Source organism: Leopardus geoffroyi, chromosome B1 (assembly GCF_018350155.1).
Source record: "Leopardus geoffroyi isolate Oge1 chromosome B1, O.geoffroyi_Oge1_pat1.0, whole genome shotgun sequence".
Classification (NCBI taxonomy): Eukaryota; Metazoa; Chordata; class Mammalia; order Carnivora; family Felidae; genus Leopardus; species Leopardus geoffroyi.
The window spans coordinates 20,501,261-20,526,051 of NC_059327.1; the positions used below are offsets into that span (position 1 = coordinate 20,501,261).

A 24,791-nucleotide genomic window follows, 5' to 3' on the forward strand; every position below is an offset into this window, starting at 1 on the left:
ATAAATGTTCTAAAAATAGTTGTAATTCCACAATAAACACTCATTCAGTTATTTAAAAGGGTGAATACAGGGGCACCTTGGTGGCTCACTTAAGCCACCGACCCTTTCAGCTCAGATCATGATCCTGCAGTCATCACTCCAGGCTGGCAGAGCAGAGCCTGCTTGGCATTCTCTCTCTCCCTCTGCCCCTCCCCTGCGCACATGCGCACGTGCGCTTGTTCTCTCTCTTTCTCTCTCTCAAAATAAATAAACTTTAAAAACTTAGAAAACATAAAAGAATGAAAACCTATGAAGTGTTTATGGGAGTCCCTGGCACACAGATAGTTAAGAGTTGGCCATTAACTATTAATGAAAAGGTTGCCCCACTACTTTGGATCACTTGTGTTAGATTGCCACTAGGGGGCAGACCATGTTGGGAAAGAAGTGAAAACCCAGCTGGAGCTGTAGTGCACCTTGTGTATATGTGTGCGTGTACCTGACTGCACAAGCAAGAACCACTCTTTCCACCTTGACTTTCTGACTAGCACTTCTGCTTTTTATTCTTGGAGTTCCTTGTTCTGCTTTTTCAAAAGATCATTAGCGAACCTGACTATGCAGGATAGCTTAGTGCAAAGAAAAATGTTAATGAATACGATGAATTGGTAGCATGTTGCTAATTTCTTCTTGTGGATCATCTAGGCTAAAAGATTTCCCTTTAAACCAGGGTAACTTAGAGTTTATTGTTACTTAACAAGCGAGAAAAACTCCGAATAAAAAAACTGCATGACATCCATAATGGGGTGCTACCAGATCTGTTTGTCATGCCAATACTTAATTTTATTCTATTCATGATTTTAATACTGATTAATATTTTAATTGTTACAGGTTTCTTGGGAGGAGGTGGGGGGGGATATGGTTATGGAATATTAGTGGATAGAATCTGGCAAAAGGGTGATTGTTCTGTAATTAACTCTGGTAAAGCCAAAAGGCAACAACTCAGTGTAGCTTTTCTTTATTAATTCCTTGGTTATTTGTGCTTCCCTTGCCACGGGTACAATGTGTTTTCAGGACCCATCCTGTGCTTGTTAACAAGTTGTATCTTTCCCACAGCTAACCCTTGACAGGTAATTGAGTTTGTATTGACAGCCTCTCAGATGGCAGGCTCCAGGAAAGAGGAAAGAGGGAGAGGGAATTACTCAGTTTTGGGTTTTTTTTTTTTTTCCTGTCAGTGTCCTTCCCTCTTCATACCCTAAATTCTCTGTAGGTTTTCTAAAACAGTAGCTGTTCCCTGCATATTTTGATAGCATTTAATAGGGCTATTTAGAGCTAACAATTTCCATTGTTATTTATTTCTATTACTAAGTCTTGTTTTCTTAGGATATCTTGGAAACAAGCATAGATCATTTTTTTACATTGTTTTCTTTATTTAATTAAAAAGTGTTAAATGTTGGGTTATTCCTGGTTATTAATGGCATTACCTTTAAGTGAGCATGATGCCTGTGTACTTTTCTTACAACCATACGTTCATGTACTTTTAGTTTTTGTCATCATATTTTAGTGTACTTTTATAAACTACCAAAATAAACATTGAACAGATCCCAGTAAAACAGATCCTAATTTGTGCATATTCCCAAACATTACTCTGAGATGCCACTTGATTTTCCGTAAATGAAAGTTGTAAATCAGTGAGTGCCATCATCAGAATGTGGCCCAATTAATTTTATGCCACTAGAACAACATTTTTGTTGGTTATTAGTGAGGTCCTCAGAACATGACTATTAAGGTTTAACCTTTTATCAATCTGTCATTAATAGAAGTTTTTTTGTAGCTGGGAACACTTACTACTTGAAGCCATTTAAAAAAAGTGTACCCAAGGTATCGGGTTTATAAACAGATTTACATACAAAATACTTGAAAAAAAATGCCCACTGTTATTAGTGTCAATGTAATTTAAAAAATTTTAATCAATATAGATGAGTGTAATGAAATGTTAATTTTCTCCTTATTCCCAAATAAACATTAGGTACTCAAAGTAGTTAATTTCCCTCACCAATCTCTCAAGTAGTTAGAGAATCCGTGACATTATTGGTTGTTATATAAAGCTCCTAAGACCACCCACTTTCTCCTCCCCTTTACCATCCCTGATGAAAACCATAACAAGCCCTTTAGCATGTACAGTGTGATGTAATTGAGAGGCTGCTTGCTGCTGGATCCACTAAGAGGAGATTTTATTCAGGCGAAGAGTATTGTTTGGACAACATCTGGAAGTGAAAACAGAAGCCAGGAACCCTTGGAGAGCTTGGGGTTTTTTTTTTTCTTTTGTGTATGTGCAGTGGAATGACATTTGCTATGTAGGCATGTTTTCTCCCGCTGTTATTTCTTGGCTTTGAAGAGTACCGAGTTTAAAAACACAGTATGTGACCGTGCCTGGAAGCTGTTTCTTCTGCGAAATCTTTTCACCTGCTCTGAAGACATGTTGTTGTCTCCCAAATTCTCCTTATCCACCATTCACGTACGACTGACTGCCAAAGGGTTGCTTCGAAATCTTCGACTTCCTTCAGGGTTTAGGAAAAGCACTGTTATTTTCCACACAGGTTTGTCTTGCATACATCTCTGTTTAGCGTTGCATGGGGGACATGTTGATTAACTTGCAGCTGCTTATCAGAAATTTTCTAAGGAGATACAGTAATTGCAGAAAGAAAGCTCTAATGAGAGCGCGAGGCTTACTTTGTAAAAATAAGTATTTGGCTCTTAACGTTTCGACACACGAGCATATGATACTTCTACTGAGTATAAGCAGACGTGTTTTTGTTTTGTTTATCGAAAGCAGAATTGTTGCCTTGAAACTCCCCTAGCTCTTTTCTGACACTAACCAAACCTGTGAAAATCAGCACCTGTTAAATTTTGTTGTACTTCAGGTGATTTTGGAAAGAGCAGATAGGTAAATTGTTATTTTTCTTATTCTTAAAAGAGGAGATGAAATGAGAGGGTTTTCTGTAGTTTTTCAGGATGTATTTTCTCACCGAGATTATGATAGGTTAATATGTTAAAAGATGTCTAAATTTGAAATATTGCCAAAAATAAAACATCCTTGTAGTTGTGGAGAAGGTAGTAAGGGAGCCACAAAACAAACTGAGTTTTCCTAGCTTCACAGGGAAAATGTTTGCAATCAAAGAAACCGCCTTTGATATTTATGCTTGTATCTGCTTTTCACTCTCTGTGCCTACGATGGAGATAAATGCAGTGTATACCTTAGGCATATGTAAACCTGCATGCTCGCTTTTAGGGGATTCGATTAATTGCCTCCCATTGCTACCTCCTGTTCGAGATGGTAATGGCAACTATGGTGAATTATATTGAAGTTATGCTATAAAAGCAGGTGTATTATATTTGATTCTGGCTGGTTAGTGTTAACTGTAATAGGATGGATTGAGTATATAAACAGATTGTTTTTTCTTGTTTGATATTCATGTCAGCCCCGATGTGTCTTGTTTTTCATCTCCGTCCCTAGTGATGTTTTTTTTTCAGCTGACTGTTTTTAGTTTCCCAGGGGCATCTCCCTTCCCTGAGGGTATCTCTCATTTTTTCTGGCACCTTCTCCTCATGTTTCATAACTCCCCTTGACCTCTCACTTAAGTCTGCCGACCTTTCCCTCCATCTGAGCTGGCTGCTGAAGGTAAATGCAATGTGGGGAGGCAAATAGTGCTGCTCTCTCTCCCAGCCGAAATGACAATGTGAATTTTTCAACCTTAAAATTTAAAAAAAAGGTGAGACATGGAAGAGTGCCTTGTACTTGCAGATAATTTGTATGATCTAAAATAGCTCCAACTAGCTATAAACTTATAAAGGAAATCATCTTTGCTCCAAGTTAAAGAGAAAATCAAACTGTGCAGAAGTTATACAATTCCAAGTTTGCCTCTGTCTTGTCAGGACTCCCTCTTCTCATGGGTGCTTGTATAGCCTTCCAGTAACTCACTAATCCTGTGTGAGCCTATATAGATTTTTATAGACTCTTGTCATATAGAAATGGAAGCATACACACACGTACTCTCTCTCTCTCTCTCTCTAATATAGCTTGCTTTTTAAAGTTAATGTATCTTAGATTTTCATGTTGACACATGTTTATCTACCTCTGCTTTTTAATAGTCATGGAAGCCATGATCTATTTAACCAGTCTTCTGTAAGCGAATGTTTTAGGTTGTTTATTGTACTGCTGTGAAGCAGATAGACTTCCAAGGCTTAAGCAAAAGACAGAAGGCTTTTATTATCAGAGTTTGACTAACAGTTGCTATTTTAGGTACCTTTTATTTTCTGAACTTCTGTAGAACTACTTTCAAACGTTCATTTGGCTAAAGTGAAATTTTTAGAGGGTGCGTGCACTTAGAGGTGGTCTAGCCTACCTTCTTTTACACCAGAAGTCAGAGGCCCAGAGAAGTGTATTGTCTTGCTCAAGGGCACACAGTAGTGGAAATGTGAGGAAAACCTGGGACCCCTGTTCAGAACACTTGACTTACAGGTTTCCCTGGCTGTGGCTTGTGCTATAATTCTGTTAGATCTGTTGAATAGCAGTGATGAAAAAAAGAGTTTTGTGTGTGGGAAGCATTGTAAAATTATGTAAAGAATAGAATTCTCCTGACCCCCAGTGAGAATCTTTTGTGAGCTGATCCCATGTTACATAACTTTAAGGGCCAAGAGATCTTTGAGTGAAATGGATATTGACGTCCGGCATTTATTCTTACCCAAAAGGGCTGTAGCAGTACCTTGTGTTTATATTCTTAATGAAGTAAGTGGTGTTGGCGTTCTTTGCCAAAATGGCACTGGAGCTGACCTGGATTCCAAGAGCCTGGGGGGTGTAGCCTTGGTTCTGCTGGTAACCAAGGGAATGACCTTGATCACTTAATCATACAAGAGCTACAAAATAAAGGAATCCGATGAGAGGATTTCTGAGATATCTTTAACCTCAAAAGCTATGAATTTTCTGGCTATAGATTAAAAAACCCTGGATGTGTCTCACCTGAAAATTCACCTTCTCAAATCTAATGATCTCCTTATCACCCAAATTCAGTTAATCCTGGTGATTTATTTATCTTCATGACGCACGTTTTTCCTTTATCCTGTCATGTAACACCAGTTACATTTGAAATCATTGTTCTTCCTCATGTATCCGCAACTAATTGGTTGTAAGAATCTAAGCCCTTGTTCTCTGAAATCTCTATATGTTTTTATCCTCGGCCACTACTCTAGTTGTCTTTCTTATATGTGGAAGCATTTGAAATTGCTCTTCTTAGAAGTAAAAAACAACCAAATATTGACAGTTTCGTATGTTTGGTCTATTTGAAGGATTTCATAGTTGGTCTTTGCTACCAGACTTCCCCGTTTCCATAAGCAATCAAACTTTTTTTTTTAAGGTTAGCTCTACATGTGACTCCTGATGTTGGAGTTGTGAGTTTGAACCCCATGTTGGACGGAGAGATGACTTAAATAAATAAAAGACTTAAAAAAAAAAAATGTTTAAAGTACGCTCTACACCCATACTGGGGCTTGAACTCAATACCCTGAGACCAGGGTCGCATGCTTTGCCAGCCAGGACCCCCCTTTCTCCTCTTTGCCAACTGTCTTTCACGTTGCAAGATTCATTCATTCACTTTGTGAGTACTTACTAGACACATACTATGTGGCAGGTTCAATGCTAGATGCTGAAAACATAACCAGGAAGCAGTCACACATGCTCCTGCCTTTGCACAGCCTATTATTAAACAGAATATCAAGTAATCCTGGTCAGGCCTGGACTAAGTGCCCAGGCAGCTCCTAGTGGGTAAAGCGGCCTTGAGGGCTTCCAGAAGAAGTGCCAATTAATCTGGGATCTCAGGGTATCTGGAGTTAGCCCAGAAACAGAAAGTTTTCCAGGCAGAGAAAACAGCATGTGAAAGCCTGGAGTGGAGGGAGAGGATGGTTCCTTCAAGGAAACAAAAACATTTTAATGTGTCTGAGCGTAGAATGTGGATAGAGAGGTGCCAGCAAGAGGGGCAGTGATCAGCGGGACCCAGGTAATCCAGGCCCTTTCACTGGACCTTTACAGAAGGACACTGTGCACTCCGGAATGTTGTGATTGTGTGGCACGCATTGAGGGAGCGTGTTACCAGAGTCAGGATGTCATGTTCTCTGCGAATAGGGGCAAGAAATGGAAGTGTGTGTTTGTCAGAGTTCTAAGTGACGTTGCAGGATGTCTAGCATGGATGAAGAGCTCGGCGTCAGGGAAATGCTTTCCCTCTAAGTCTGGAAGTGATTTCACTGACAGTCTGGCAGTAGTCTCTCTTGCCAAAATAGCTCTACTTCAGAATTTTGCCTCTGCCTGTTAGTTCTAATTTTATAATGAGTCAGTAGAGGGAAAAGAATTTTCTTAGTAGAAATATTCCTTACCACCAGTTTTATTAGAATTCAGTTTTTCTTTGAAGCTGATAGCTGTATTCATTATTATGAAAAGTCCGATTTTGAACCTCAGAGGGTTAATATTCCTTTTGATTGAAGTGAAAGCAATTCACTGCGCTTAGAATTATTTTTGCTGAGGTAGTGATATCAAAAGCAATTATTATAGCCAAGGGGAGAAATGTACTGCATAGATATTGAGGACAGGCGGAAGTATTATTAATAGGACAAAATATTTCATTTACTTAAAACCACAGTAAAGAGAACCATTTTCACTAGAGAGTAAGAGCGAAAGGCAGAATATGAAGACATCTAATTAGAACAAAAGTCATCAAATTATGTTTGGTATTCGTTTTTGAGAATGTCGAGACCTGCTTTTAGCTGCAGTTAAGACAGCTTTGACTATGAAGCAACTTACTCATCTCACCTAAAAAGCTGTTCTGACGTTCAGTAGCTCAGCTCTGTCAGGATCAACACCTTTGCTATTTTCTTAGCTTCCGGAACATGCCTCTTGCCTCTTGCACTCATGATCACTGCTCCAGGAAGGAAAAATAAAATAATGAAGCGGTGGTGACAAATCACTCAGGCTTCCATCTCATTGGCTAAGTGTCATTCACATGGCTGGCTACCTGCAAGGGAGGCTGGGAAATTGAGTGCCTGACTTCCCCAGGCTCTAGAGCCTGCAGGGGTAAGGGGGGTTGCAGCCTTTTTATAGTATCTGACTCAGAGAAGGTCAAACCGTTAATTCTCAAAAGCTGATACTGGCTGCTTATAAATAAGGGGAGTGGATCTTTTTTATAATTAAAAAAAAATTTTTTTTTTAATGTTTGTTTTTGAGAGAGACAGAGACAGAATGTGAGTGGGTTACAGGTAGAGAGAGAGGGAGGCACAGAATCTGAAACAGGCTCCAGGCTCCGAGCTGTCAGCATAGAGCCAGACGCGGGGCTCGAACTCACCAGCCGTGAGATCATGACCTGAGCCGAAGTCAGCCGCTCAACCGACTGAGCCACCCAGGCTCCCCTATAATTTTTTTTTATAATGTTCATTTTTGAGAGAGAGAGAGAGAGAGAGAGAGAGAGAGAGAATGAGCGTGAGTGGGGCAGGAGCAGAGAGAGGCAGGGACACAGAATCCGAAGCAGGCTCCAGGCTCTGAACTGTGAGCACAGAGCCCAATGAGGGGCTCGAACTCATAGACTGTGAGATCATGACCTGAGATGAAGTTGGACGCTTAATCGACAGAGCCATCCAAGCACCCCAAGGGCAGTGGGTTATTTAACAAGTCTATTCTCGCAACATCTTGTTACTTTTTTTTCTCTCTTATGATACAAATGGCTTTGGGTAATGATTACCTATTTTGTAATTATTTCAGTTAAACACTTTGAAGTCACTTTGGACACAGGTTAATATTTGATTTCTATCTTACATGAAGTAATTTTCAGTTATAAAAGAATATGTGGAGGAAGAATGTCTCAACTTGACATATGGCTTTTATATATTTTAAATGTGTTCTCTCAAAAAAATAAAGATTAAACAAAATTTTTTTTAATGGGGGGGTGGTGCCTGGGTGGCTCAGTCCGTTGAGCATCCGACTTTGGCTCAGATCATGATCTCGCGGTTCATAAGTTGGGGCCCGCATTGGGCTCTGTGCTGACAGCTCAGAGCCTGAAGTTTGCTGCAGATTCTGTGTCTCCCTCTATCGCTTCACCCACCCACCCCTCTCTCTCTCTCTCAAAAAAATAGGTAAACGTTAAAAATAATTTTTTAAATGTGTCAACAAAAGTTTAATATTGTTATCAGTACATTTATGGTAGGTATTGCCAAGTTGATGCTAAATAAACTTGAATTTCTCTCGTGATTCTCTCTCAGACTACAAAATACAGAAGTTGATGGCACCATTTTAAAAAGCTTCTATTAAAAAACAGGTGCGTTAGAACTTATGTGTAAAAAGTTAAAAGATTCAGTCATTTGTAGAATACAGATCTCACAGGGACCAAGTTCAAGAATAACATGAGAGATGTAACCTGTCACCATCCCTTTGTTACTGTACCGTGAATACACATTCTTCTCTTTGGTTTCCTTGAAAGGAGTCTTGAAGGTTTTGCTGGCTTCCTACCACACTGATGAGCATTTCCTGGGAACTGATGTTGTGAATGGTATTATGCTAAAAACATTTTGTCATAGATCGATACTGAGCTCATCTAGCTATGGCGGTCTTAGAGCCGCAGCTTTGCTAGGGCATGCTGGTAGGGACTTGGTGGATGTATATTTTATCCCTTTCCTGGTGCTCTGTGAAAAGGCCTATCCAATTTGCTCGTACACAGTGTGAACAAAAGTATAGCCAAAGACACTTGTTCCCTATTTAAGTTGAAATAAAAATTGAGTTGTTTCCTCTACTAAAATTCGTGTTTTTGATGAAACTGTTAGGTTAGATGATTACAATAAATATATTTTCATTCAGTATCTTCGGAATTGTTAATGTTACAGGACTAAAATTGTATCACTTGGAAATGTTTTGCTGTGTTCCATGTTTATAGTATGCTCTTTGAGTCCTGCAGTTCATAAACTTAACATTTTCAGCTGAACTTCTAGATTATTTAAAGAACCAACAAACTGAGGGAGGTAATATCTTCTTAAAAGTATTTCTAAAAAGGGGCACCTGGGTGGCTCAGTCGGTTAAGCTTCTGACTTTTGATTTTGGCTCAGGGAATGGTCTCTCAGTTTCCAAGGTCAAGCCAAGCGCCATGTTGGGCTCTGCACTGATAGCCTAGCCTGCTAGGGATTCTCTCTCCCCCACCCTTCTCTGCCCCTTCCCAGCTCATGTTCTCTTTTTCTCTCTCTCAAAAATAAATAAACTTAAAAAAAAAAAAGTATTTCTGATGTAATGAATTTTTTTCTTTGTAGTCCATTTTAAGAACATGAGAAATCTGCTTATTTCCTGCCAGCTACATGGGAAATAGTTAAGGTCAAGTTTGGATTATTTTTCTGTTTGTTTGTTTTTGGGTTTTTTTTTTTTCCTTAGGAAAAATTGTGTAAGCATAATTAATCTGAAATAGGAGTTTTTAATAGGAATATACATTCCATTCTATAACCTACTTTAAAAGTTATAAAAGTGAAACCCTTTTATTTGTAATACAAGCCATTGTGACAAATTCTGATGATATAGTAATGTAAATTTTTAATGCTTAGGTGCCTTAAAGTCTTACCCTCCACCTCAAAGAGAGTCAGCTTGGGTAATTTTAAAAGTCTAAACACTGCTTTGCTGAGCTTGAAATGTTCCATGTAAATAAATGCCATAGCTACCTAGAATAGAAAAAATTGCATGTAGTTTCGAAACTGTGGTAACTATTCATTCTTTTAGTAAAAATAAATAACAAAAGGAACACAAAAAGGTTATAATAAGTTTAAGGTAATAATTGATGACATGGATGACAATTAAAAAAAAATCTCTTGTAAGATTATACAGATTACCATGGCTTTACTGTTCACTGGGTACAACCAGGAAGGGTGGGTTAGTACACTCGTGTTGAGGGCAGCATTCAGGACAGGAGCAGATACAGAGCTGATGGCTCCTTGGGAAAATGACATGGTGGACAATTGAATTTGGAAAGTGTTACAAAGCAGGTGAGTTTAGAGTAGACCCTTTCTGGAGAATGAAGAGAAGAGCGTCAGAGAATGTCTTTCCGCTTTCTTCACTGTGTCCCACACCAGACTCCTCCCCTCGCTCTGCCCTTACTCTCCTTTCCAGGCCCAAATCGACTCCTCTTGTGTTACGTCCCAGCTGCAAGCTTGTGGCTCTTCCTGGGCTCCCCTTGATCCACCTGGTCCACTAAGTCCCCCCCGCCGTTCAGCCTTATAAACACACGCATCCTTTTCTGCCTGTTCTCACTGCCCCTGGCCCATGGGTTCTCTTCCTGGGCCTTCGTCCTGACCCCTCTGTGTACCTCTCCTGTCTTTCATAGTGCCCCCAGACCCCCACTCAGTGTCGTCCTCAGCCACCTATATGGTCAAACCTTGTGTGGCGTGGATGCTGTCACCCTGTTTCTGCTTTAGCCACCTCTTTGTACTTCGACTTCAGGAATATCTGGGGCCACCCATACCTCTGCGCCTCTGCTGGCCTTTTCTGCTTATCTGTCTGCCAGATGTGCAAATAAATGCCCATGCAAACTCTGCCTCCTGAACCCTGCCCTGACTGCTCCAGATCTAGGTGTTTCTCCACCTGGACTCTTCCCACACACTCCACATAACTCTGTTATCTAATTATCAAATTATTCTGTCATTGTGGATGGCATCTCTCCCTTTGATTAATAAAAGTTCCTTACGGGACCTTTGCAGGGACCAGTTTGTTAGAAGCACATCCAATCGGCACTTAACGAGGAGTAGTCATGGGAGTGATCATTTATAACTGGATACTCCCTCTTTTGAGAACACGTATTTCCCAGTCGTTCTCATTTAATGCTTTGTTTCCATGAGATATCCCAGGGTAAGCACCCATCATCCAATGCTGAGGAAACAGACTAAAGGCCTCCATGTAGAGATAAGTGTCACTTTTAAGGGTTTGGTGTGCTGGATCAGATTAAGGCAGAAAGAAGGGAATCGGTTGTCCGTCCAGGCTGCTGGTGGAGATTGTGGGGGCCCTCACCAGCACCTTAGTTCATTACCTATCTTTTATTACCTCACAGACATTAGTTTACAATGCAGACAGGTGGTTACTATAAGAGCTGAACAGGAAGAAATGAATGCTAGAGAGACATGATTTAGCTGAGATTCCAGGCGTCTTCGTGCATCTGTGTGCAACACCACCTTCCTCTGTGCCTCCCGTCTCCCCTGCCAGATGGCAGGACTGAGGCTCCCGCCACACGGCCAAGTCATCGTGGTAGATTTTGATAAATAATTGGTGAGTGAATGACTAGGTCAATAGGTACACAAAAAATTAGGCAACGTTATTTATTAAACACAGTGTATATAGCTTTGCGTTTGCCAAGGCAAACTCTTCCAGTAGGTCTTGTCTCTTACTGGATTTTAATATTGGGAGAGCCAGCACATTCAGTAAATGGCTTGTTTGGCCTTAAGATGCACGTGTCTTCGGCATGTAGTAGGTTCATCCATGTCTTAATGGTTAATTTTTTCTCAAAAACCTTGTTTTGTCTTGACGTGGGGGTCTATATGCCTGAGTGACTAGAGCCTGGAAAGGGGGCCTATTCCTCTTTACCTAACCACTTTCTTCAAGAAGATGATAAGTAAGTTGATTAGGCTAGTTTGAAATTTTATTAAATGGAGGGTTTGGAGAATAATGAACAAATATGGCAAACAGTGTTATCCAGTTCGTTTTCAAGTGAGCACATGTCTTTGATTCACGACTTCTGTTTTCCCAATGAAGGTTTCAATTTCGTTAGAGTGAGTCCCAGGAAGGTTGGATCAGACACGATATTGGTAATTATCTTGTTGACAGACTTCTGAATCTGTATAGAAGGTAACATGTAATTTTAAGGTTTCTGATTGATTCTTTGAAATCACGTCTTATTAATAGGCATAATGAATTTATGTGTTTAAATACAGCCACATTATCAAAATGGTAACATGTTAATAAAGGGGACACAAAGGCAAATTTGTTCATATTTTGATTTCCTATAAATCATGACTCCTGTAAGATTTAAGGGAAACTCTGTTTTAGTATATTGAAGGACCCTATTTATGAGTATTAGGGCTTTGAGCATCACTTTTTTTTTTTTTTTTTCCTTTTTTTATATCATCTCTGATCTCAAACTGGGCCAGGAGTGAGGAGGGGGAAAGATGCTCAAATTAGGTCATCAGCTACCACGTGGCACGATTTTGCCCTTCGGGAACACAGTATATGGAGCAGAAGATTGAGGTCACAACTTGATTTTCCACTTCTAGGTGCAGGGCATTGTAGTTGCTTATTTGCTCTTATGTTAAATTTGAAGGTATGTACTCTTAGAAGAATTAACATGTCAATGTTCTCCTTCCTCCTTTAATGCAAATCTATTTTGAGTTGTCACATACAGTAAAACCTGTATTATTAAATTCCTGTCTATATTCCTCAAGGAAGAAATGTGGATTAATTATGTTTTTTGATCACTAAGTGTTAATGATTTAAGTGTTCAGAATTCACTTTAGTCATGTTTAGAAAATAATTACTTTTTAATTTTGAATAGGTGTTATGTTTACCCCACGGTTCAAAAACATAAAAAACATACTAGAACACTTTGTGTCTTTCTGGTTTCTATCCCCTTTACTGAAAAGGGAGACGCTGTTGAGGTGCTTGGGTGGCTCAGTTGGTTGGGCGTCCGACTCGGCTCAGGTCATGATCTTGCACTCTGTGAGTTCAAGCCCTATGTCCTGCTCTGTGCTGACAGCTCAGAACCTGGATTCCATTTAGGATTCTGTGTCTCCCTCTCTGTCTGCCCCTCCCCTGCTTGTCCTCTGTCTCTCTCTCAAAAATAGATAAACATTAAGAAAAGTAAAGAAAAAGAAAGCCTGAGAGAAAAAGCAGCTGTCATGTGGACAGCTGGGTTTTACCGAAGCACAGGTGCTGTCCCTCCCCTACTTGCCTTGTTAACACCTTAACACTGCAGCCACAGGTGAACCAGTGACCAGGCAAAGCATAAATGAAAAGCAGCTAAGTGCCAAGAGATATGCCTGACTGGAGTGTAGTCAGACTTGGGCAGTGAATGTTTTCCAGGGTGTGCCTTATAGCTTACATAGTTGGACTGCCATATCTGAAAAAAATGAGTTTGTTTTGGGGGTGGGTGTGCAATGGGTGAAAGAGGTCAAAAGGTACAAACTTCGAGCTATAAAAAGGTCATGGGGATGTAATGTACAGTATGGGACTAGAGTAGATATACTGTATTGCATATTTGAAACTGTTAAGAGGGATCTTTAAAGGTCTCATTACAAGAAAAAAAATTTTGTAGCTCTGTATGGGAACAGATGTTAACTATTGTGGTGATCATTTCCCAGTATATACAAATAGTGAATCATCATGTTGCACATCTGAAACTAATATTATGTTAAATGTCAGTTATGCTTCAAAAAAATGAGGAGGAACTACATTTCAGATGGTAAAAAGTATTTTAATTGAAAAAGAGAAAAGAATGTCTTAGGAATTTGAAGCCACTGTGGCTTAAGAAAAGCCTTTAACAAAAATTTATCAAATTAAATAGAATCTAGTAAAAATCATAATGGTTTCAGAGGCTTAATATAGAGTCAGCAAACCCAACTTGTATTTTTTAAACACTTCAAAAAACAGTATTGACAGATTCTTAATATGATAGAGATGTATTATTTTAAAATCTATGGACATTGAGAAACAGTTAAAGTAAGAAAGAAATAAGGGTAGCTCCCTCTTTTTATTTTTTTTTATTTTTTTAAAGTTTATTTATTTTCAGAGAGAGAGAGGGTTAAAGCAAGGGATGAGGAGAGAGAGAGGGAGGGAGGGAGGGAGAGAATCCCAAACTAACAGTGCAGAGCCCGATGCAGGGCTCAAACTCATGAACCATGAGATCATGACCTGAGCCGAAACCAAGAGTCCAATGCTTAACCGACTTAGCCTCCCAGGGCACCCCCTCCCTCTTTTTAAAATAATGTTAGAAATGGAATTAACCATTTAGTAGGAAAAAAAGATTAATATCAAGTAATTTATCCAAATAATATTGCTAGCAAATATTTTAACTATAGTAAAATTTTAAAATATTGATAATACCGAAAAGAAAAGTTTACAAAGCCAGACATATTACTAGATATTGCCTGACTTTGATATAAGAGATAACTTGAAGGAAAATATAAAATTTGGTGCTACAAAAAGAGTACATGTATTCTGAACCTGAAGGTGGAAAAACAATGCTTAATAAATTAATTTAAATTTATCTCCTTATGAAATAACTTACTAGAACCTGACCAGTAAAAGTCATCGGAAAGTCTCAGTAGGCAAGAATTTTTTTTTTCAACGTTTTTATTTTTTATTTTTGGGACAGAGAGAGACAGAGCATGAATGGGGGAGGGGCAGAGAGAGAGGGAGACACAGAATCGGAAACAGGCTCCAGGCTCTGAGCCATCAGCCCAGAGCCCGACGCAGGGCTCGAACTCCCGGACGGCGAGATCGTGACCTGGCTGAAGTCGGACGCTTAACCGACTGCGCCACCCAGGTGCCCCTCAGTAGGCAAGAATTTTAAAGAATGTTTTCTTCAAAAATGTTAATATAAAATACATCTCAAATTTTGCAAATAATTATAGCCTAACAGTTTTAAAACTCTGATATTGTGTTAAGTAATAACATTGATCAGCATAGAAATTCTAGAAAAAGAATCAAACATGGTTGAGGGATTCAAGAAATGATAAACTGAATGTAGTATATCAATAATCAAATGAATTACATAAATATTAGTAGGACATACAGCAGTGTCAGGAGAATGAATTTATATCTGCATATGTTGCGCTGAATTCTAATTGGTCAAAGAGTTAAAAGATGTTTTTTTGCTGTTCTGTTCGTATAAAATTATAGGAAACTATATAAAATGCAGATGTTTATCTACATGTAGGTTTACTGAAATGAAGAGTTACCAAATAAGGGGCTTGATATATTTAAGTGATATTTTATTATGATTATTGCATAAATGATTATTTTTAATTAGATATTACGTCTCCTCCCCGTCTCTACTTTCCAGGATGGGTGGGAACAGTAGACACTGGGTGTCGGAGGCCTAGGTTCTGACTTTGGATCTGTCCCATAGAAGCCCTCTGAGCCTGGACAAGGCCCTTCCCACCCTGGAACCTCGCCTTCCCTATGGAGAGTTACTAAGGGGATGAAAGAGGGAAAGTGAGGACACTCACTGAGCAGTAAAACACTATGTAATTATTATTTTATGTGAAGAGTAGAACTCCTAAGAACGTGTTAGGAAATGACGAAAAATAAAGGAATGCTAACTTCAGACACTTTGACAAACTGTAAAATATTTAGATTATTTCATTAAAATATGACTCTTAAAAGCACTCCCTATGGGACTTGAATATTATGACAAGGAACTTGGTTGCTTTCTTCCTCTGCTTTGGAAGTGGCAGTTAGTGCTAAGTAGCTGTTAATGATTAGTAGGAAAGACTATGGGCAAATACTTGACCCTTTAAGTGTTTTTAAAACACAAAAGATATTTTAGTTATTTTAGAACAGTGAATTATCAGGTATTAATACAAATATGAGTCATTTAGCCATAGAAAACATCAAAGAAAATGAGAACCTTTTTTCACCCCCTTTTTTTTTTTTTTTAAGGAATATATTGAGTGTATTTTGTAATTTGTTCTTGGAGCATGAATAGTCAAGTTTGTTTATTTTTTTCCCCAAGACATTACTTTAGTTTCCCTCCCCCTGAAAAATTAGAAGAAATAATTCCCATCTATAAAATTTCCTTAGGTTTGTTAGCACAGAATGTGAACGCCATCAGGAATACCTCTGAGAACAGGGAAGCTCTTTTTGTTTGTTTGTTTCTTGTATCTTTTTTTCAGATTTAGTTTTGCTTTGATTACTTGGCCTACTTATTTCAAGAAGCTAAGCAGCTTGTTGTGTGTTCTTCCAGTTCTGTTGGATATTTAAAGTGATGGAGATATTTGGAATGGTTCCAAAACTGAGCAGTTTTTCATTTAAAATAGAGTAATTCCCAGGACACCCGTGGCACAGAAAGTGAATAATCACTTAGCACAGCATCTTAGTTGGATTTGGAGTATTAGCATGAGCTTTAAAAAAAAAAAAAAAAAATACGTAGGCCATTATTACTACTTGGAGAGGGGAAAAACAATAAAGCTTGTGTTTGATAGAAAACAGAGTATAGTTGAGAATATAGTACTTTTAGCAGTGAACTTAAGGGACAAAATGTGAGTAGGTGTTCAATATGTGTAATGATTTATTAGAGATGAGGAAATGACTCATCTGCAGTATAAATCTTTGTAATGACCAGGCCATCAGCAGGAAAGGATGGGAGATTTGTAGAAAATGTGGAGGAGGGAGAGGTGTTGAAAGTCCAATCGCTTGTGTTTTTCTTTGTGATCAGAATATAGACTCAGGGAACCTATCACAGGATACTGTGCCAATTTACCTAAAAAAATTAGAAACTGTGATATCTACATTATTTTGCACACAATTTTCATGTGTCTGGATTGCTAAATCTATTTGTTTCACGTACATGAACAAATGGTTCTCTGCCCCATGTAAATCTTTTAAGTCAGGGCTAGAGACATGGTCTGTGTTTGTACATTCCAAACATCTAGATACGTGATTAATTTCTGTTCTGATCCATATGCTTTCCTTATGTAAATATAACTTAAGTGCATTTCTGTGGCTTATTCAGTTGTTTTTGAACCCAGATGGTAGTGATTATAAAAATAAAAATCACATATCTTCCTATGTATACTCATTTCTTTTACAGTTGAAAAGGGCAGGCAGAAGAATCCCAGAAGTTTGTGTATCCAGACACAGACGTCTCCAGATGTGCTATCTTCTGAAAAAACACTTGAGTTGGCTCATTATAAAACAAAATGTGAAAACCAAAGTGGATTTATCCTGCAGCTCAAGCAGCTTCTTTCCTGTGGTAATACCAAGTTTGAGGCATTGACAGTTGTGATTCAGCACCTACTGTCTGAGGTAAGGATGTGTACCCTCGAAACCGTCTTTGTCCCTGAGGTGAGGCATGGGGGAGGGGGCGGTGTTCATGCTCTTGCCTTGTGAACACTTTTCAGTTAATGAATGATGAGACTGGATATAATTCATCCAATTATGCTTTTGTCAACTCGCTTGATACTTCAGTCTCTCTCTCTAGAAATTTGGGATGGAAACACTTCTACTGACATTGATGTCTACTGACATCATATTCAGACTGACAATGGCAAAAGAGAATTGCTTGTTGTACTTGTATGCATCTCTAACCAATATTAGCATTAACATTTTTTCACTCAATTTTTTGTCTGAATGTAGCTCTTCATATCACCTTTAGTTGAATGCTTTGAAAAATGAGATTGGTTATGTTTATGGGTCAAGGAACACTTCCAAGGTAAATCCCAGTATGGGTCTGGGGACTTTGCAGAATTTCCATCCATTCCTAAAATGGATTGTGGTACAACAGATGCGAAACAGATTTTCTTTGCTTACTTAGTCTTCCCTGACATTCTACAAGGATGTTCGTTCAGGGACGAGTTAAAATTCATTGAGAAGCCAAGCTCCTATGAATGTGTGCTACTGGTATACCACCAAAAACTGCGATTATCTGAGCGGAAACACTGGGATGAAATTATACTTGAGCTGTTTAGATAATTTTTTTAATCTCCGTCTTAAAAGATGCGCATCCATAACATCTCAAGAAGAAAACTGTTCAGTTTGCTTGTTCTGTAGTTCAGTTTGTGCAACAAACCTGTGTTCATTTTCTACAGAGGCTACTGTGATATGGTTGCCTGTCTGGGGCAGGGGAGACAGAAGTGAATGAGACTTGGTCTCTGTCTTTGCAAGTAACCAAGCTAATAGTTGGGATCAATATTTGATGAACATTTTACAGCTTTGTCCAAATACATCTTTTTGAGAGCAAGATAGACACATATACCTAGTTTTAAAAATTGTAGGGGTTTATGGTACTTCTGTTGCTCTTTAATATGTAAGGAGGGAATTGGAAAGCTGGCTTATATTATCAAGTAGGTAAAATTGGAGACCACATAAGATCAAATGCAGGAAACAGTTAGTCTCTTTTGTGATAAACCAATAAATTTGTTTTACTGCAGCTAGCCTAACCGGCCCCATGTTCAATTCCTTTCTCTCTCACATGGAATGAGTCATTAAGTCCTGTGAGCCCTCACCCTACAGTGTTGTCCCCCCTCCACCATCCCCTCTTTTCCATTCCTACTGTTGCCAACCTTGTTCAGACTCTAGAGAACTGTCCGTTAGATTGTGATAACTACTTCTTAACTAGATTTTAGGCCTGCGCTCCCTTCACTCGTTTATCCCAAGCACTGCCAACAGATTCATCTTTCCAAAAGCATTCCACTCTACTGACTAAAACCTTTGTCTACAGCTTACCTGTCCTATATGGTAGCTACTGTCTTTCTGAAGCTTTTGGACACTTGAAGTGCAGTAAGACTAACTTAAGATATGTGGTTAAGCATTAAACTACACATGGATTTTGAAGACAGTATGAACAAAATGTAAGATATCGTGTGAATAATTGTTCTGTTGACTATATGTCAACATGATAATATGTTGGGTATACTGACTTAAAATATATTAAAATTTAATCTTCAGTTTTAGGAAATTAAAATAATATACATGGCTCACATTATATGTCCTCTGGAAAACTCTGGGGTATAACTTGGAATATAAGATTCTCTAATTTGGCATGAGCTTCTCTTTTTAGCCTCACCTCACTGCCTATCGGCTCTAGCCGTATAATTAGTGAGGTAGAGAAAAAGCAAGAGGGATATAACATTCCTTGAATATTTACTAAGTTCTAGACATTCGTAACTTATTACATCTTGTCCAAAAACACAAATTGGAATTTACTAGTAAGAAAACTGAGGCATGGAGCTACAAAGTAACTCATCTATCAGCAGACAGCTAATTTTAGAGGAAGACCAGGACTTGAACCTAGGTCTAGGACGCTAGGAACTTAAAATCATCTATGAATGTCTCAACTTTCCTATTCTTTGTTCACATGCTATTTATTACTGGGCCACTGCCCTTCTTTCTAATAGCTACATGTTCACATCTTATAGCAGCAACATACCACTATCTACATTTAATTTACATGGATTCGCTATACAAACAACAAGTAGAAAATGCAAATTAAATAGATCAGGCAGTCCTGCCTTTCATGCCCCTCCATGAGGAGAGGCCCAGAAGTGGATGTGAGATGAGTTATGGAGCCTGCTCTTGCTTTGGTTCCTAAATCGCTCACGTGGGCATGAACCTCCCACGGTCCATGTGATCCTGCTGTTTCAAGGTAATTTTTCCCCATACAGCCTTGCTCGTAAACATAAACCAAACTCTTTATCACATGCTCAGTTGGAGGAGGAGTAGATCGAACATTAGAAGAAAAACCTCACTTATTTGGATAAACTGACAAATGTTTGGTCAGTCTATAACAGGACAAACTCTCAATGAGTTTCAGGGAGACTTTTACTGTATGTGAATTTCATATTGCACCTAATTTAGGTTTTAATGCCAATGTAATTGTGACTCCACTGGATTTCTTATAATTTGGGTCAAAAACTCCCTCTTTTATTTCCTGATCCTTCTGGCTCTATGTTCTCTCTACCTTCTGGATTCTAGGGACACTTCTATTCCTCTGTCACTCTTTACCTTGTATTACAGATAATTATTTGCCCTCGTTTAGGCTTTTTAAGACCAGAAGCTCACTGAAAGTAGGGTCTGTGTCTAGTTCCTTCTTAGGAAATGACCCTAGTACTTATGGCCGGACTTTATATAACAGATGTACATTGTATACCTGAACAAACAAATGGATGAATAGACAGGATGGAATCCCAAATGTAAGATGAACATATAAAGTCTTGATGCAAAAGTTCTTTGCTCTTTATAATCAATCAGCAAATATTTACCGATTGCCTAATGTGTGCAGGACACTATTATAAAACAGTTAGAAAGGACAGGCATAAACAGGGGAAAAGTTAAGTAATTCTTCAGAACAATTTTCCTCTTAACCCTTTGGTTCTCTCCTACCCACTATACAAGTCATTGATGGATTGATATGTGGATAAGCAGATGTAGATTGTAGGTATAGACCGATCAGTATATACATATATATCTTATTGCTGAGTTTTTCCCAAGTGGCTTTAGAGCATTAGAGTATGGATAAAAATGATTGATTATAGGGAATCCTAGAACTATCACTTAGCCTTTGGTTGCAAGCCTGTTTAATAACTATAATTTTCCCATTCTAGTGGCAGAAATAATTCATTACATGGAAGTTCTAATAAGTGCCTCATGAATCTGGAAACTAATATCACACTTTCTGTTTCCCAGAGGACACATTGTTGATGGTTTCAGTTTATTCCAATTCCAGGTCTATCCTTGGATGGTTGAGCAGTGTTCTGTGCAGACAGCCAAAGTGAAATCCAGCCTAAAGTAGCACCCAAACAAGGTGAATTTTGAATGACACTAGCAGGCTACTATAGGTAAAAAAGTCTCAGGGCAAAAAAAAAGTGGACATGATTCATTGTGTGAGTGGTGGGGAGGAGGTGGGAGAGGGTACCCGTCTGAGCGATCTGACATGGCTCTTTTCTACAAAATCCCCTGTGCTGGTGGTGCTCTTCAATAGCTAGCAAATTCAGGCCCACTGATGGGATGGCAGCCAGAGACTAAGTGCCTGTGTTTCAGGGACCCCTAATTAAATTATAGTGAATCCATTTTTTTTTCCCTTGGAGCACTTCATATATTAATAAGTGCGTAGAAAAGCAGATTTCTATCCAGATTCCTACCTCCTGCTTCCCCCCCCCCCCCACATTGTATAGAATTCTGCATGTTAAAATACAAAGAGAATTAAATAAACTTGTTATCTTGACTATAAAGAGTTTATCATCTAAGACAGAAGCACTGATAGAGGAGCCGTTGAATAAAAAGAAACAAGCAATCAGCAGCTGAGTGACAAAATGCATTTTCATCATCTACAAGTAAAGGATAGATCTCTTAAAGGGCAAGCTCCCAGAGAGAGTCAGGCAGAAACTGACACAATGGTGTGGGCACTGCGATTTGCATGTCATATAGGATCACGTATAAAGCCCTTAGTTTTTCCTTTATCTTCTGCCGCTTCCCCCCAGATGAGGTCATCTGCCTTGAATGATAACTGAAGAGAGTTGGGCCTGGCCATTTTAGTTCTATCCAGGTCCCAATCTTGAAGGCAAGAACCATGTCTTAAATTTCTTGCATACTTTCCCCCAGCGTCTGAAATGGTGCTTTGTTAATTGGCAGAGTAATAATTTGCCAATCAATGCAGAAAGATGAGTGTCATCTCCAGGTTTGGGGGAAAAGGAGATGGTAACTATGACATTGAACATTCCCTTCAGGGTTATGTAATGGGTCAGGTCAATTTGTTCTTGTGGAGGTGGGACATGGGTAGCAAGTGTGATTTGTACAGAACAGGAATTGGGAGCCTAAACAGCTGGATGATGGAGATTCTTGGACCTAGGGTGAATTGTATTTTTCATGGACTAAATGGAATAGTTTTGGGGGGTAAGGGCATCTGTGTATACAAAGACCATGGGACAGTAATCAAGCAGCCCCCTGCAAGGTCCTGTGGAGGGATGCTTTCACTAGCATAGGAATGAATTTCTGGAGATCAGGACTGGAGTGGAGGTTGTACTAGTAGAAAAAGTGTGATAGAGTCAAGGCTCATGAGGAAGAATGGACTGACTTTGGAACAACCCATTTAGACAAAAGAGAGACAAAGATGACCTCACGGCTTTCCTGTCACTGTTGACTCAGACTGACAGAGATTGGAAGCTGTCAGTGGCTTCTGGGACAGGAAGGTGGGATGCAGTAGAGTTGGGGGAAATGTTCACATGAACTGAAATTCTTGTCCCCCAAACCTCTTTAATAAGCCGAGAGATCATGCGGTAGGTGTTCGTGCCAGGGTGTAAACGTTTTCATAAAATGACTTCTGGAAATTACATATCAACTTAATTTTTCTATTAAGCAATTTTTAATTGCTTGTGGGTATCTAGTAAAGCTGTCTTCTGGTGTTTTTGACAATTGCATGACAAAACTTGCTGGTATTGACCTGAAATAGACCACTAAGCAAACAAAATTAAGGCCTAAATTTATGAGATTAAGAAAGGCATGTATTACATCTATTTCCATTCGCTTTCCTTCCAATCTTATCCAGGTTGATTTTTCCTGAGACTTTAATTTCTACATTAGAACACTCATTACTTGTTCATTTTTTAAAACCTGAACTCACGGATTTGTTTTGTTGTTATTTTTTTTTAACTAAAAAAATATATATGTATTTATTGTTATGAGCATGAGCAGGGGGAGGGGCAGAGAGAGGGAGACAAAATCTGAAGCAGGCTCCAGACTCTGAGCTGTCAGCACATAGCCTGATGCGGGGCTCGAACCCACGAACTGAGAGATCGTGACCTGAGCCCAAGTCAGATGCTTAACCGGCTGAGCCACCCAGGCGGCCCTGGACTCACGGATTTGTAATTTCAGAACAATTTAATACTGCACTTAAAAAAAATCAAGCGTTGAGAATACCATTAATGGCAAAGTGTACTCAAGGAGAAAGTGTTTCTTAAATTCCAGTCACTGTTAACTACCCATGTGACAGTGTTAGCATGCTGTTGTTAACTTCCTTAGCTTTTTAGTGAGAGACCACTACAAAGTAAAAAGTACAAGTTATAGAAGATACCTGATCTCCCACTCTCCAATCAACACTGCACACTTTAAACACCGACAGACTGTGTTCTAAGCATTCAGATTAAATTTTGCAGCAAACACCATTCGTCTTACTATGTCATTATGAATTGTAAGTCACAAAACACACACTTGGATTGTTCTTTGCCTCCTTCATAGGCTCCTTTAGTATACAGGTTTTGGAGAACACGTTTCTCTTTTCTATTAGTAAGTGTGATCATCTAACGACCTCAATTAGAGAGGGAACTAAAAAGGTTCACAAATCTAAAAATAACTCCATTATCCAGGCAGAGAAGGTCAGTTTTTCTTTGCACTGTACCAGCTGATATTTAAGTAAGTGGCCATCGATCAGTCTAATGTCTGGCTCTCGTTTTTCATAAATGAAGGGCTGTGGCTTTAAGTAATCGCGGGCTGTTCGTGCCAAAGGCAGAAGCTGCAGCAATCAGCTTCTGAGAGGAGAGAGGCATACGGTAACCTGCAGGATGTGAAGTAAGGCTAACCGAGGACCAATCATGCTCCTCCCGGTAGAGCTTTGAATGTAGGCAGACCCGACTGGTGGGTGGCGTGGCCACCTGTGCACTTCTTGGACGGTGCGGGGTGGGGGGGTGGGGTGGGGTGGGGACAGGTGCAGACAGAAGCTGGAAAATGGGCTGCTCCAGCAGCAAAATGTGTCTCTATCCTCCCTGTGCAGCAACAAGGGTAATTAGTATTTGCTTATAGTGCGTTTCTGGGAGAACGTCAGGGACTGAGGCAGAGCTTGTCTGGAATTAGGGGGGAATGCTTGGAATGACGAGCAACTCTTGCCTGCAAAAGACTGGGTCTCATGATCTCTGCAATACTGTGATCAAGATGCGGCAGGAGCTCCGTCTCGGGTGATCCTAGTGAGGGCATTTTCAGAGAGCTCTGAATTCTGCCTTTTCCTTAGTTATGCCCTGGTGGTAGGGAATCAACCTTTTAAGAAACTGTATCTATTGCTGTGTGTGTGTGTGTGTGTGTGTGTGTGTGTGTGTGTGTGTGAGTGAGAGAGAGAGTGTGTGAGATTGCTTTAAGTTGCTGGTAACTTGGAAATTGTTCTTTTTTTACGGAATTAATAATAGCTTTTTCGATACGGAAGCAGTTGCCTGATATTCTTTGATTTCATTTCTCTTAACATCTCCTTACAATTATGGCTGATCCCAAATATGATAATCCTTAGAAAATAATGTGGGGATGGGTAAAATTAGTTTAATTTTGTCTTTTTTTTTTTTTTTTAAGGATTCTTTTTCACTGTGGCTTCTTCCTTTTAGGACTGACATTGTAACAAAACTTTTTTATTTGCAAATCTAGGACAAAGTGCATATAAGTGCGTATGTTTAGAACATTAAATATTTATCTTAAACTGATTAGTGCTTTATTGCCCTTGGAGGAGAATGCATTAAGTCTTAAGTATGCATTTGCTGAAAGGTTCTATGGATTAGCAATGAAGCATGGCTCAAAGTAAATATTTTTAACAGTACCATGCCAGTGAGTGTCTCCAATGATGGTTTGATGAGAACCTGAAAAAATAAAGATTTTTGAAACATGAATTTCCTTAACAACTAAGGGACATCTGTGTTTTTTTCACAACACAAAGTGTTTAGCTTAAATGATTCATATCTTGGCTTCTCGATTCTGAGTCTCATTTTCCTGGTGATAACAAATGTGTGCCTTTACTGAAAAGGACCCTCCTGAAAACATGAGTAACTTGATGTGTGTTTTCCACAGCGGGAGGAAGCGCTGAAACAACACAAAACCCTATCCCAAGAACTTGTTAACCTTCGAGGAGAGCTAGGTAAGAGCTTTTTTTCCTTTGTGTGTGTGTGTTGTTTTGTTTTTTTCCCCCTAAGTTTGACAGGATGAGGGGACAACTGGCAAATTCGGTTCTCCCATCTGCATTATGGCTGGAGTTGCATGCTGGCAGTTGTTAGCTGTCCCACTCTGGTATCTGTGCAAACAC

General features: G+C 39.2%; 1 protein-coding gene and 1 long non-coding RNA gene across 17 annotated transcripts in view; one reads left to right on the top strand and one right to left on the bottom strand.

Moving 5' to 3' along the window:
- MTUS1 (microtubule associated scaffold protein 1) overlaps window positions 1-24,791 on the top strand; it is a 172,352-nt gene that overhangs the window by 118,560 nt on the left and 29,001 nt on the right. For 11 of the 13 annotated variants that reach the window (XM_045454784.1, XM_045454742.1, XM_045454795.1 and 8 more), the window contains 2 exons: window positions 16,836-17,050; window positions 24,560-24,626. In XM_045454784.1, coding sequence (XP_045310740.1) covers window positions 16,836-17,050; window positions 24,560-24,626 — 282 coding nt within the window. Of the gene's footprint in view, window positions 1-2,452; window positions 2,574-16,835; window positions 17,051-23,285; window positions 23,516-24,559; window positions 24,627-24,791 lie in introns of those variants that run through there. The other 2 variants (XM_045454812.1, XM_045454818.1) reach the window with 2 other exon arrangements.
- On the bottom strand, window positions 1,924-12,506 carry LOC123586029. Of its 4 annotated transcripts, none has more exons than XR_006706559.1 (5): window positions 9,609-12,506; window positions 6,833-6,938; window positions 4,740-4,890; window positions 3,626-3,727; window positions 1,924-2,534 (listed from the first exon to the last, which is right to left on the bottom strand). It is a non-coding gene; the product is annotated as an uncharacterized LOC123586029 (long non-coding RNA). The 4 variants fall into 4 exon arrangements; XR_006706563.1 differs by lacking the exon at window positions 4,740-4,890 and having other exon boundaries at window positions 9,609-9,705; window positions 11,155-12,277; XR_006706562.1 differs by lacking the exon at window positions 4,740-4,890 and having other exon boundaries at window positions 10,416-11,365.